The 15,359-nt window shown below is 36.9% G+C and overlaps 1 protein-coding gene across 1 annotated transcript in view; it reads left to right on the top strand.

The window, feature by feature from the left end:
* aff2 (AF4/FMR2 family, member 2) overlaps window positions 1-15,359 on the top strand; it is a 183,104-nt gene that overhangs the window by 144,775 nt on the left and 22,970 nt on the right. Inside the window, exons 13-17 of the mRNA XM_028459936.1 lie at window positions 792-933; window positions 2,479-2,694; window positions 4,445-4,649; window positions 8,422-9,468; window positions 10,756-10,871. Coding sequence (XP_028315737.1) covers window positions 792-933; window positions 2,479-2,694; window positions 4,445-4,649; window positions 8,422-9,468; window positions 10,756-10,871 — 1,726 coding nt within the window. The remainder of the gene's footprint in view (window positions 1-791; window positions 934-2,478; window positions 2,695-4,444; window positions 4,650-8,421; window positions 9,469-10,755; window positions 10,872-15,359) is intronic.

Raw genomic sequence — 15,359 nt, 5'->3', positions numbered from 1 at the left:
AGTCAAAGCTACCCAGTCAGTCAAATGTGAAGTCAAAGCCACTCAGTGTCCATATTAATGCTATGAAGGTGGATTTGTTACAAAATAAGAGAGCTTGTAGAATGTGATGTTAGAACTTGAATTGGAAAGAAAATATGAAGTTGTATGTAGAAATGTATACAAAATCCACACACGTGAAATGAATTTCATGCCACAAATGATGGGAGAAAATGTGAACTTGTAGAAAACGAAAGAAAGTATGCGCACACGCATGGTCTGAATGTGAAGTCGCAGAAAAGGTATTCACAAATTTACAAACAAAATGACAGCTGCAAATTTGTAATCCAACATTTACTCACGTGTTTTGTTTGGGGGTTTTTTTTAATATTGCAAATCTGTTTTGCAACAGACGTCTCGCGAAATGTGTTGCAAAACTCAAGCAGTGCCGATTCACGCGAGAAAAGTACTTTGTGCATTGTCACCGCAGGGTTGTGGTCGTAAACGATATTAGGCATGAGTAATAGAAAAACATGTGAGTGAATGTTGGATTACAAGTTTGCAGCTGTCATTTTGTTTGTGCAAATATCAGTCTACACATTTGTGAATATTTTTCCTACGACTTCACATTCAGATCACACACGTGTGAATATTTTCCTTGGGTTTGAATGTTAACTCGACAGGTTCACACCTTTCCCCATCATTTGTGACATGAAATTCCTCTCACGTGTGTAAACATTTTTACATACAAGTATAATATAATCATATAATGCATGGGCTTGGTTAATTATCAGAGCATGTGTTTGATCGTTTAGGCTCCATCAGCCAGGGGCCACAGAATTTCTCTCCAAGAAACGCAGCAACAATTGCAAAGACTAAAGCATGCAGCACCAACAGCACTCCTGTTCCAGCAGGACCTACAGTGGAGCACAAGGAAACAAGAGCAACAACATTCTGGTAGGAGCAGAATAGTCCTTTAGAAAAAGGCTTCTCAACTGATGGGTGGCAGACCCTTTAGTGCCCATGTGTCAAACTCTAGGCCCAGGAGCCAAATCTGGCCATTTAGCCCATCCAGTTCAGCCCATCTTTTATTTCTATAGTGTTGTTAATCATACAGTGCAGTTATGCCTATTTACACTAATAACAATTGGTAGTGACTAGGTTAGGACGATACACAGAGCTGACGATACGATACGATAGAAAAAAAATAGGCTCATTATATTAGTACGATATTTTAAAAAAAAGATTAAAGTTTTGAAAATAACAATGCTTTTATTTGACTTAATGTGAATGTACTAAATACCTACTCAGGGTGTGACCTTTTAAACCACGTGTTAAACTCAAGGCTCAGGGGCCAAATCCGGCCCTTTAAAACATCCAAATCGGCCCACAGGGGAAAGTGAAAATGGCTGAGAAGGCCAAACAATTTAGTCGTAGATCTCTTAGTAGGGCTGTAAAAGGGCTTGAATTTCATTGTACATTGTGTATGATGACAATAAATGCCTTCTATTCTATTCATTAAAATATCTGGCAAATTTCTACAGGAACTGCAGCTTAGGAATTTTGGCAATATTCAAGAAATAGAAACTTTTCAAGGAAATCATTTATTGAAATTAAACAGCAATTGGGAGTATTTTTAAATCACTGTATCATATCCAAAATAATACACAAAACATTTCAACATTTTTATTTGGAAATATAACTCTATGAACTCTACAAGATTTGCAGGGGGTTGGCAGTTTTCCCATGTTTGTAGAACACGATGGAAGACGTTTTTACTCTCAACTTGTTGAAAAAAACCAAATTTTTCCAAAATCCTGTTCAATCCTGATATAATTTGACAAAATATCCCCAAATTAAATACACTTAGTCACTACCCGTCACCTATTGCTGGTGCCTTAGATACATACTTTTATATCATTTATGCATGGCAATGCAATGTAGCACTAATGTTGAAATTGTTTGATTCCCCACCCTCTGCGGTCCACTTGAGATCAAACTTATTCTTATTTGGCCCATGAACTAAAATGAGTTTGACACCTCTGTTTTAAACTTAATAGGATTATCAATAATGAAAGCAACAAAGGTCTGCACAACTGCGTGGTTGGCTCCCAATTATAATTTACACCAAAAAATGTGACGTTTCGGGCTAAACGCCCTTCATCAGACTTCCTTCATCAGACTTTAGCCCGAAACTTCACATTTTTTGGTGTAAATTAAAATTGGGAGCTAACCACGCAGTTGTGCGGATTTTTTTTTCATTGCATCTTTCGGCTTTTTTCATCCAGCACACTGCCTCAAAAAGGGGTGTGCGTGTTTTTTTGATTGTGCAACAATGAAAGCAAACCATAACAATCTGATATGTAGTAGATCCTCTGGAATTTTTTTTTTTTCTTTTTTTTTTAAATAATGATTAAATTCAAACATCAAAACAAAAATGATTAATAGCTCCAGCATGCGTCAACCAGCGAAGGAAGAATTCTTTTCTTTTTCTCTCCTAAGCCCGAGCAGAGATAAGGCCAAAGCTAAACTCAGTCAGAAAGCCTCCGGGGAGGGTCAGAGGTCCAAGATGAGATTGTCACCGGGCCTGTTGTCAGGTCCAGAAGTCCCAACCCCGAGGAGGAACACCACGGGGAAGAAACAGCCCAGACGGACAGAGAGGTCAAACAGCGCTGAGGATAACCAGAGCCAGACATGGAGCAAAGCTAACCAGCACAGGTAAAAGACCAGCGGACACCATCAATGCAGTCAGACAATGTAACTTGTGAAATAAAATGCTTAAATATTAAAAAACATCTAACATATTGTTTGGGAATATATTATTTATTCCTTTATACAAATCCATTTGATGACATATGACAGATTTAAACATAGAAAATGGATTAAACAATAACATTTTTGTAATTATGTGATTTATCGCGGCAATGTTGGTTGTTTTTGTTTTTTTTTTTTGTTTTTTTAAATCCATCTTGAATGTCACATCAAACTAAAATTAATTCATTCCAAGACAGGGTTAGGGGTCAATTACATTTTTCAATTACAATTCCACTTTTAAATATCCATGTTCAATTACAACTCACTTATGATTCTATGACTGCTAATTTTTCCAATTACAACTAAAATCACAATCATAACATTTCCCTTGAAAGTCAATTAAAATTACATTCTCAATTACTAAAGTTTAATTACTTCCTTATCCATGAAAATATTAATATTTTTGGTGTGGGCATCTAAGCCTTTTTCATTGATTTCAGTTATTATAAAAATGGTAAAATGATCCTCGAGAGAAGTGACAGATGTATGAAAACTTGATATGAAACTTATTTTAATAATTAACTACATATGTGTTAGCTATAGAACTGCAACATGGTTCCACTGGTTTGCTTTTAATTAAACTGTAAATGACTCAATTACAGTTCAATTACTATTACAACAGACTTTTCCATTACAGTTAAAAATATAATCACGTCAAAAGTGTAATTAATTATCAATTACACGACCCCAACCCCTTTCTAAGGGTTGTATGGTCACATGGTCTTAGAATGTTTGGGGGGATTAACTCTGCAGTGATAATAATTGCATTGTAACATGTTCTTAAGAAACAAAGTAAGAATGGTGATGTTTAAAAGACCCTCAGGTAGGGTACAGTATGGACAGATGATCAGCTAATTACAGGGCTAACGCACACAGACACATTCACTCCCTAAAGCCTCCGAAAGAAACAGTTAATGCACGCTCTGAAAGAACAGTTAAAGGTCCTAACACTGAGCTGCAGGGTGTAAAACTATAACACTCAATCTGCTAAACTCAAACTACCAACCTCCTTCAAATTCATGTAATTAATTCCTGACTTACACCCAAATCCCCTGTTTTTGGACATTTATCCTGTAAACCATCAGTATTAAGATGAATAACATCCTGTTTTAAAGTTACTTGTGGTGTTATTTGGTGTTGCCCTGGTATATAAAGTGGTATGAGGAAGTTTAATGTTAAAAGGATAACAATAGCTGTCAGCCATGTCTGTCACTGCCACTCATTACTGAGCCCACACTGCCAGCTTCTAAATACTGTCACATCCATGTCTGTTGTTGAAAACGCTCAGACTGAGGAGAATCCATGTCGAACTATGTGCTCAGCTTGACGTTAGGCTAATGAGAGAGAAACACATTAACTCCCCAGCTTCCTTTTCCTGATTTCCATCCCCCCCCCCCCCCCCCCCTCCAATTCTTGTTCTCCCGTCTTCCCTTTTTCAGCCTCCCACGTCCTAATAAGTTCAGCTGAATGCATGCTGTTTTCATTTATTTCATACTCTTGTTTTTTTCCCCTTCTAACTTACATTTCATCCCCCTCCCAGAGCAAAAACCAAGGCAAACAGTATTTTCTACTGTTTGTCAGCGTTCAGAATACATCAGCTCTCTGCCTTGCTCAAGGGTAAATATAATTCTCCCATTGTGTTTCCTTCCTTCAGCCCTGCAGCCAGGGATAAGGACCTGTTGCCGCCCGCTTCCCAGGAGCTTCAGAATCCCTCGAGGCCGCGGAGCAAACCCCCCAGTGGGAAAACGGCCCCGAGGAAAGAACCACGCGCTGCTCCAAACACAAACAACAACACAGTCGCTCCACCAGCAGCGCCCCAGCAAACCGCCGTCCCAGTGCCTGCTGTCAGTGGGACCCAGGTTTGTTTTACAGTAGGACCTGGTGTAGAACATCAGTAACCAGGGTTGGGGTCAATTACAATTATGTCTTCAGTTACAACTCAATTATAATTTTTCCTAAAAGTCAATTACTATTACGTTCTTATGACTAAAGTTCAGTTACAATTACTGAGCCTTTAATGAATCACAACTAAAAATGTAACTTTTCTCTTGTGCTAGTTTTCTGTTAGCATCTCTTATGCTAACGGTTCAGTTTTGACCCATGTCTTAAATCAGCTCTAACATACAATACAAAATATTATCTATCATCTAATTTGTTTCTCATCTCTTGGTTACCTTGTTAGGCTTCCTAATCAATGAAAATATTGGTATTAATATTTTTGGTGTGGGCTTCTGAGCCTTTTTTCTCAGTTTAGTCTCGATTTAATTAAAAAAATAATAATTAAATGGTAAAATGTTGCTGAAACTTGATATGAAACATATCTTAATAATTGTTAACTACATAGATGTAAGCCATAGATATGTTACATGGTTCTCCATTATAAAGGACAGTTTGTATAGAATTTCCATGACAATTGCAATCACAATTAAGTAAATTACCTGAACTCAATTACAATTCAATTAGGATTACAACTGCGACAGAGTTTTTTACAATTAAATTATGTCGTAATTGTAATTAATTATGAATTACGTGATTACAATTATGATTGACCCCAACCCTGTCAGTAACCATTAAAAATACTGACACCACCATGGTTTACAATTCATGTCACCATGAATATTAAAAAAAAAAATACTTCACTAATTTACTAGCGATGCTTTGGTCACCAATCATAAAATACTGTAATTTCAGTTTTGTTTTATTAGTGTTAATGTTCCCAAAGTTTTCCAGGTTTGAGTTGACCATCGTGTTAATTTGACACAACCATGGAGTTGTTTCAGAGTCCTGCACAAATAATGAAAGGGCTAGAAATGGCTATGGAATATATATAGCTTTTATCTTAACCCTCCTATTATCCTCAAATATTACTTACACATTTTATCCTTGGGATCAATTTGACCACACAGAGACAAGTTTTTCACAGCTACAACAGCTTGGGGTCAAATTGGCCCCAGAGGAACACCAATTTATGCAATATATGTTCAGCAGAAAAAAAAACATCATGATAATCTTATGCTTAATCAGTTGTACCCATCAAATTAGGACAAGTCATGAAATATGAAGCAAAAAAAGTCAACTATTATTTTTTGAATTATAAACATTGAATGGGATCAAATTGACCCCAAAGATAATCGGAGGGTTAATTAACCAGTTTCTTTACGAGAAAGATTAAAAATGAACATGAAAAGTGTTTTCTTTGCTATTCAATTTTATTTTTGAACTGGATGGGACATCATAGTGAAGATAAAAGGCTCTGCAGGAGGTGCACCAACATTTCCATTGGATAAAATGTTTAATATTGCAAAAATAATGATTTGACATTGAACTAAAGCAAATTAAATTAAAGTAAGGGGAACGTTATTATGCTCTTTTTTTAAATATAGGGAATGCATTTCTTTGTGTGTGAAAATTGCAAGTGGTGATCTAATGTAGCAGAAAAGATGCTTTACAAAGCTGAGGTTGACAAGTGAAAGATAAATATGTGCAATCATCTTTAAATTACAAAGACATCAGATGAGAAAATGTTGCTTTGTGTTGTTGTTTTTTTTTTTTTTTTTTTTTTTTCTTTACGACTCCCGTTTCTCAGATCATTATCTGTGCTTGCTTTGAAAACAAATTTCCTCTCTGCTTTTTTTTTTTTTTTTTTTTTGCCACCAGCTGAAGGAAATCAGCTAAGATGAAATGAGTTAAAAAAATAAATAAATAAAAAAAAACACATCATCAGAGAGAAGCTGCAGCTGCCCCTAAGCACAGCTAAAAACAACAAGTGATAGATTGTCTTCCTCATGACCCTGACTTCTGTCACCTCTGCATTAGCTTCATCAGTCCAGCACACACTCACTGCTTTAACCTCCTGTGTGTGTGTGTGGGTGTGCGTGCGTGCGTGTGCTTGAGTTTTGAGGTCAGGGGTTAGATTTTGATGCTTTCTAAAGAGAGACTTCTTCACACTGCTATCCTACCACTAATACATAAAAATGGAGATGAGAGCAAACATCTGCAGCTGGTGCTAAAGCTAAAGTCACAGTTGAACCATTTGATCCAGTGCCAGGCTGAGCTGTGTAGAACAGCTGGCAGCCCCGCTGATGTCAACATCCAGGGAGAGGTGAACTTTGCTGAAAGCACTGCTCCAGAAAGAAGAAAGTAAAAAAAAAAAAAAAAAAAGCATTTTTCCAGCAGTTTAAAGTCACATTATACAAGTGACAGTATCTACTTCTTTATAGGCAACACAACCTGTTTTTCCTTGGATTTTGCAGATGGCAACAAGTAATGGAAAAATTCCAAGCGCACGTGTCTGCCAAATGAGTGGGTTTCAATGGGGTGGGAAACATTAGGGGTGGTGTTTTCTTTTTTTTTGCTGTGTATCTTCTTCTGTTGTTTCTTTCTGGTGTTGATGCTGCACAATCTGTGCTGCTAATCAATCCTCTCTGTTTAATATAATTGATTGCACAGTACAAATCAGAAATTAGGCTTTTGCGTGTCAGCTTGATTGCACACGAGACAAAGTCACAGATGAGGAAGCAGGTGAATAAAACTGCACCAGATTTTTGCTTCACAACAACAGCAACAACAACAAGTCAGAGTAGCCAGGATTAGTGATATATTTTTAAACTATTATATTATATTATATAATTTAATTTATTATTATTATTATTATTATTATTATTATTATTATTATTATTATTATTATTATTATTATTATTATTATTATTATTATTATTAATTTATCATACCATACAATATCATATTATATTTTAGATTTATATTTGAAAAAGTGAAATTTTGATTGCAGTTATTTCAGATTGTGTGTTATTTTAATTTTTAAAAGAATAATTAAAAAATTTTAAAAAAATTCAGGTGACCGCCCATAGGGTCACCACCCCAAGGTTGAAAAACCCTGTACTAAAGGGAAAAATATATTTAAGTACGCTGAATAGAAGTTTAATTTGTTATTTAACAACATACAAGTTTTTGGATGGAAAGAACAACTCTTTAGTTATTAGCAGGTTTGTAACAAATTACTGCAACCTAAAAAAAAGTCCTTCAAAATGAAAAGGACAGATGTACGATCTATTCTGTTCACATAATTACCTAAAATCCACTAGAAAAACAACGTCCAAGAGCCATTTTGGATGGGTTAAGAATATATTCTTAAAATAATTAATCAAATATGCTTGACATCACATATATTTTTTAACTATTTTTGCTGTTGTTGATATCAAACAGGTCACAGCGTAATGAGTGGAGTTTAAGTGTTCGCAGCAATATGACCGAGCAACACTTTTTTGTGAGTGGGAAATGGATTGAAGTGATGCGAAGAAATCCAAGCTCCGTCTTTTAATTTACACTCGACAGCTTGTCCATGGGATTTTTACACAAAGAATGTCATTGTCATTCAAAACCACCAGTCAAACATGTTTCCTTGTACTTCACAGATTGGTCCAAAAGGCTGGCAACTCGTGCTGCTTAATTAAAAATGACACTGTAATGCTTTGCTTCTAATTAGAATATTTTCCTATAGCAGATATGATGCTTTCCCTGTAAGCCTATTAGTTGACTGCTTATTATTGTAAAAGCAGTAACGTACAATGATTAATGCATCCTTTTTTTGTGTTTGTGTTTTCTCTGTGTCAGGATAAAAAGAAACACAGAGGTCCTAGCACCAAAATTACACCCAAATCAAGAGAATTCATCGAAACAGATTCCTCCTCTTCCTCGTCAGAATGCCAGTCGGATACAGATGAAGCCATAAAAATCCCAGTTCTGCCAAAGACCACATGCTCTGCGATTAACACACAGGCTTTGTCCAATACACACACGCACACTCCTCTTCTTCCATGCTTTGGCTCGGCCAGCAGTGCAGGCAGTCTGGGGAAGGGTCTTCGAGTCAAAGATGGCAGCAGTGTGACCACTAATGGTAGCAGCAGTAGTAACGGTAGCATCGGCGCTAATGGCAGCAGTAGCATGAGTAATTCCCTGAGCATTAGTGACATAAGTGCTTCATTTGGTACTTCTGTCCCTGATCCTGGAGGGTTAGGAGGGAAGGACAAAAATTTGGAGTCCGTATCTCCACCTTCTATTGTAGGACACGAGCTGCCTCTTTCACCTCTGAGACAATTTCCTGAGATCCAGAGTTTGTGGGTGAAGATTGACCTGGGTTTGCTCAGCAGGGTGCCGAGCCAGAACTGGAGGGAGAGGTCGAGGGTGGGCATGTCCGAAAGGGATGGGAGCGAGGGAAAAGAAAGAGAACGACTAGAGGAGAAAGAGAGGATAGAGCGAGATAGACAACAGAAGCAAGAGGAGAGAGACTGGTTCGGACAGAGACAAAGACAAAAGTCATCCAAAGTGGAGCGACAGGATGAAGGAAATGAGCGATTACAGGACAGAGAACGGCAAGGTGACAGAGAGAGATTGGCTGAGAGGGAAAGACCCACAGACAGAGAGGACAGGGAGAGATTTGGAGTCGGACTAGAAAAAGAGCGGACAACGGCGAGGGACAGAGAGAAGATATGCCCAAGTCTGGGGGTCCTGAACAACGCCTCGATGCAGGAGCAGTGTAATATCAGACTGAGCGGAAGGACGGAGCGAGGGGAGAACGGAGGGAAACACAGAAGGCAGGCAGCTTCAAATGTGATGATTCCCACTGAGAAACATTCCAGCAAGAACAAAAGGAAACACAAGGTGTGAAACGGAAGTCTCCTCAATCGATGTGCCCTTTGTTCTTTGATTATTCCGTTTTGAAACCAAATCATTTAACAAATAAACAGTGTGGTTAATTTGTTTTACTGACTTAAAACCAAAACAGAAATACAGGAAAAATCACAAACCAGACAAGCAGCGTTTTTTCTGTTTTAAAATGGAATCTTGTTCTGTTTGTGTGATATTTGGATATTTACGGGAAAACTAGAACGAGAGCTTCATGTTGTAAGCTCACCACACAGAGGGGACCCAAAGATGGGGGCAGACTTTTACTCCCTGACAAAAAAAGGAGCAACGCATAAGTCACATTACTGGTGAATTTAAACATTATTAATACATAAATACATTTTTAAAATGAATGTTACGAAAAGCACGCACATGCTATGTGACTAAAGTAACCCGAGGTGCTGTAATGAATCTACTGGTGCTCCTTGTTTCTTGTGATCAACTTTCGTGTGTGTTGACGGCTGGTGTTAATTTAATGTTTTTTTTCAATTCAACTTTATTTATATAGCGCAAATTACAACAAAGTCATCTCGAAATGCTTAACAAAATATAGAGTTCATAGTAGGAAGACAGAAGTAAGAAGAAATCTCCAGTGAAACCAGGTTCAGATGTGGCAGCCATTCGCTTTGACTGGTTGGGGTTAGTGGCTTGCGGTGTTATAACGTGCAAAATAAATATTTTGCATTGCCCACAAAAATATGTGTAATTTTTTTTGCAAAAGTGGCAAATGGTAGAAGTTCTAACATCTATTGTTCCTCACACCAGGCTCACAGTCGATAGTCACCTATTTATTTGGATATTTGGACTGAACGCCATATAACAAAAACATAAACGTGAGCAGCCGTAACGAGCTAAAACATCCATGGACTACATGAAAACAGAAGCAGAACCAGAAAACTGCTGAAATAAATCCTAAACAGTCATAATGTTTGAGGAGACCTGGTCCAGGACCTGTGAAGGGAAACCAGGTGCAGCGGACTTCAGTTCTGACTCTAAGTTCCCCGTAAATATCCAAATATCACACAAACAGAACAAGAATTTTTTTTGAAACAGAAAATCGCTGCAGATCTGGTGTGTGATGTTTCTGTGATTCTGCTTTGGATTTAAGTCGGTAAAACAAAATAACCACACTGTTTGTTATTTTGACTTGGTTTTAAAATGGAATAACCAAAGAACGAACGGTACACGGATTCTCCTCCAAGAACTACTCATTAGTGTGTATTTTATTTACTACTTTCTTCCTTCCGTTTTGTTTGTTCCCAGTCGGACCATGCTGAGTCGTCGGTAAACAGCAATAAAAAGCTGCGATTGGACAAAGACTGTCTCCTTCTCCCGCCCTGCATCTCACCAATACACAACCACAAGAACAGCTCAACTGAGTGAGTGTCAACAACACACACTAGTATACACACACATAATGGGCCCCTGCTCAGTTCTTTAGCTCATGCCCTATTTGTGTTAGTTTCATTATTGATAGCAGTCGATTAAACAAACCGCCTTAAACAAGGAGGTGATTGTGCAGTGCAAGGCATTAGTAATCACACAATCATCTTCCTCCAGGAAGGCTTTAGAGAGGCTGTGCGTCAAAATGTTTAGTGAATGAAATAATGTAACAATTGCAATGCATGAAATAAACAAGAGCACTCAGAGTTCACAAACCTCCACTAAGCACCAAATGTTCTCCTTGCCAGATATTTACAGTAATTTGGATCCTGATCATGGTACCATGATCATTAACTCGGGATGTAACGATTAATCGTAAGGCAGTTAAAAATCATAAATCGATACTGTGAAAATTGAATCGCAGTACTTTTTTTAACCAGCAGTGTTGGCAGCGGGCGGAAATACTTTTTCTGGCCGCCTTCTACTTTTAAACATGTTCATAAATGATTCCTTACCCCTTTAGCACCGAAAGAATATCTGTAATATTACGTGAATATCTGTAAAAGTCACGTTTTTCTATTAGCTCTGTCTGCTAGCATAGCATCTCTTCTTCACTGCAAGATATCTCCATGCCAACCGACCACTGGGTTACCAGCGCCCTCTGCTGGTCCAAACAAATATCTGACCTAAATACAGTGAAATGACTGTTTTTTTTTTTTAAAGTCCAATTGTTAAGGCTCAAAATACATTTTCAGTTGCACTTTTAAAAAGAAAAAGAACTATTATGCAGTTTTGTATTGTTTACTATAGAATCAGAATTTAAATTAATAGACTTCTTCATTTGTATTATTTCTTTATTTATTTCATTCAAGATTTATTTTTAGTTAAATTGCATTGTTTTGAATAGTTTATCAAGGGATTCTTTTGACAATGAAAAATAAAAGGAAAACAGTACAGTTTTTTTTCCCCAAAAAAATAAAGGAATATTTTTCAGTCATCATTTTTCTACAGTCTCATTTTGTAAAATAAATCGTGAGAGAATCGTATCGTGAACCCAGTATCGTGCATCGAATCGTATCAGGAGTTGAGTGAATCGTTACAACCCTATCATTAACACTTTAATGGCTTGTGTGAAAATGTTTATCCCCATTAATAACAATACAGTAGGTCCAAATGTATGGACACGCCCATTTTTTGAAGAATAGTGATTAAATGTGCAATCTGGATTTAATTAATTGAGGAACCAACCTGACATAACTGAGTCAAATTTTATAAAGATGGGTCAATTACGAACCAAGATATTATTCGTTTTAATTTTGCCAAGGATGAGAGATAGGGATATTTCAAAGTGATCCAGAATCAGTACATTGGTCCAGATTCCCTCTGAAACTTAATGGAACCTTCCATGACGTAAGTTCTGTCTTTGATCAAACATTTTTCAAAATCAGTAGGTACTTTTGACGTAATCCTGCTAACAGACAAACAAACAAACAAAATAATAAATAAATATCCATGAACATTTTATCTTCTTGGCTGAAGTAAACAGTTAAAAGTCACACAGATAATTATAATTCCAGGTCAAAAAAAGGAGTTATCAGTGGAGGAACAGACAAGCAATCACTGTTTTGCATTCCCTGTAACTGATGATTACCATGGTTATTTTTAAAGTAATTAAACCTTGGCCAGAAATTGGTGTACAGCAGAGATTCTCAAATTGTGCCAGGACCCAAAAGTTGATTGCATATATTTTTCCTGCTTAAAAAAAAAAAAAAAAAAAAGAGAAAAGGATTTTCATTTTGACTGGAATATATGTTTGCACCAGAATATCATCAACTCCCACTTCAAAAAGTAGATGGAAATAATTTGATCTTAAATATATTTCATTATACCTACAGATGAGGATGTCAGAAAAAAAGGTCATTTATTTTTTCATCCTCTTTGGAACTGCACTTTTGACAAAGTTTTGGTGTACTTTTTGGCTTTTCTTTAAAATTAATCTGATTAAAAATTAAGAGGTGTCTTCCTCTTCTATCGTTGTTTGCTTGACATTTTGATTATTTTCATTAAATTAATTGTGAATGTTGCTCATCTTTGCTATCCCAGATTATCTCATCTTCAGACTGCACCAACACATTTGATTTGACATGTCTTTGATTGGGTAATAGCTCGCTACGTATGGTCCACGCTGGTTTTGATGCACTATATCTGATCAGTCACCTTTACAATAACATGATGCGTGAAGAAACATTCAAAAATAATCACCTATTTGCTCAGAAAGACACATTTTAATGCTCGACCTGAGACATTGTCATTGTTTAATCGTACTTGGCAGAGATGAATTCTTGCCTTTTGAAAAGCAACTGCTCTGATTTACTAAATTAAGAACAGGTAGCGATGTGATCTACAGATCTGTGGTACACTGTCTAGTAAGAAACCTCACCTTTGCATTAACCAGCCTTCCTCCCACTCGTACCAACTACTCTTGCATTCGTAACCAGACAAGTTTACTGGAGCGTTTTTAAACAAGCTCTAAAACTGCTCAGGTAATGAATTAGCCTCCAGACAGCCAAGTTCATTTCACACTAACACACATGGATGACAAACCTCAGATTTCAGCTTTCCATGGGAGTTATTTAACCCAGACTAAGCTGGCTGTCACTATTAATAATTCTCAATGTGACGGTTACAGAAGAAGCATTTTTATAGCATCTCAACATTATCAAAGAGAGCGCAGCGGCAAGAGATGACAGAGAAGAGAGGAAGTAACCTGGTGCTGAACCTGTCGCACTGTGATAGTGTTTTGGAAAAACTATCTTTAAACAAGATGGTTTCTTGATTATTAATTGTTTGACAAGACTATACATCTTATACATGTACTAGTTTAAATTAGATCAAATATTGGTTATTTGCCTAATAATTGTTTTTTTGCGCAAAGTTTTTTTTGCATTCAGTTCAAACCCAACCATAGAGTGACCATATTTTGATCTCCAGAAAAGAGGACACTTGGGCCGACCTCGGCATACTCAAAAAGTAATCGACGTGTTCTACCTTAGTACAATATAGTAAATAAATAGATTGGTTTGTCAATAAGATTTAAAAATTGATTTCTTTATTTATAACAAAGACTTGGAAAAAAATTTGGAATCAGTAGTGACTCAAGTTAATCACCTTTATTATGAATTAGAACAACCCGTCCTTGAAAAAAATCTCATATATATGGTCTTAAAATCGCTCAATCATTGAAACAATAAGAAACATTACTTCCTCGAAATTAAAACTATAACAAAAAACTCCAGACTTACAGAACATGAAATAATCATTAAATATACACTTCAATAATAAAACCTTTTCAATTAAATCCACCGTTATTTGGTCTCCTTTATTCTCCTTCTCTCTTGGACTTTGGTCCTCTTTCGTGTGTGAAGATATCGTCAAAACAAAGCGGCTTCTTTAATGATTCTGTCACGTGTGAGTAGAATTATCATAATGATCCATAAAGAGCAACTCCTTAGCTTTCAGAAAGTGGTGGAATTTCTCCAATAGAGCAAAATATTAGCAGAGTTACGGCCTTTTAAATTAACATGTTCCCCTAAGATGCATTCAAGGTCACTGGGAAACAAGACAATTTCATTCATTTGTAAAATATCTGTGGACAAGACGTGAAAAGAGGACATGTCTGGGTAAAACTGGACGTATGGTCACCCTACTTAGTGTCTCCATACTCCTACGTGTCAGTAGGTGGCAGTCGGCACAGTAAGGCTACAATGTTGTTCATGTAGGTATGCAGGAATTTCCTCAATGGATAAAAAAGATTAATATTCATTAGGAATCATGGCCTCATTGTGAACATGTGTGGCAACACTCAAAGTAGAAGTCACTCATTAAATGTGTTCACTCATAGGCTAAGTACTGTACTTCCCTATGCTGTTGTACTATTTGGAAGTATGCTAACATTTACATGCTGTTTGATATTCTGTAGCTAACTAGTAGCTGTTGGGCACTTTTTTGCTAAAGTTCATTGGTGAGATAATGCAGAGACGTGAGCTAAAAGCTAAAGCACGACTCCCGTGTGTAGCCACTGCTGTCTGGCTCAATGTGACCGTCTGCTGAATGCTGACATTACAGCCTCAGGCAATATTTCTTTTGCTGTATTGAATTATGGTCAAATATCAATTTCCTGATTTAGTGTTAAAGGGAAACAGGGCAATGAGTCACAGAGCAGATAAATATGTGCAAAGACTTTAAAAGGCCTAATTTCTTCCCTTCACTTAAACATGTTACACTGAGGTCCTAGTAGATTTATTGCAGGATAATAGATGAGGACATGGGGTAGTATTGGCAAATATATTAGAAGCATTCCATGCAAGGAAGCTCTAAATTTCTTCATTCATTTTATCTTTGATTATAGCGTCAGACAGTGCGCCGCACACACAGCAGCATCTGCTCAAGGAGAGGCACACACACAGACACATTAGAATTAGCAT

Source organism: Gouania willdenowi, chromosome 10, assembly GCF_900634775.1.
Source record: "Gouania willdenowi chromosome 10, fGouWil2.1, whole genome shotgun sequence".
NCBI lineage: Eukaryota > Metazoa > Chordata > Actinopteri > Blenniiformes > Gobiesocidae > Gouania > Gouania willdenowi.
The sequence above is the reverse complement of the archived record's forward strand: the minus strand, read 5'-3'. Positions and strand labels throughout refer to the sequence as shown.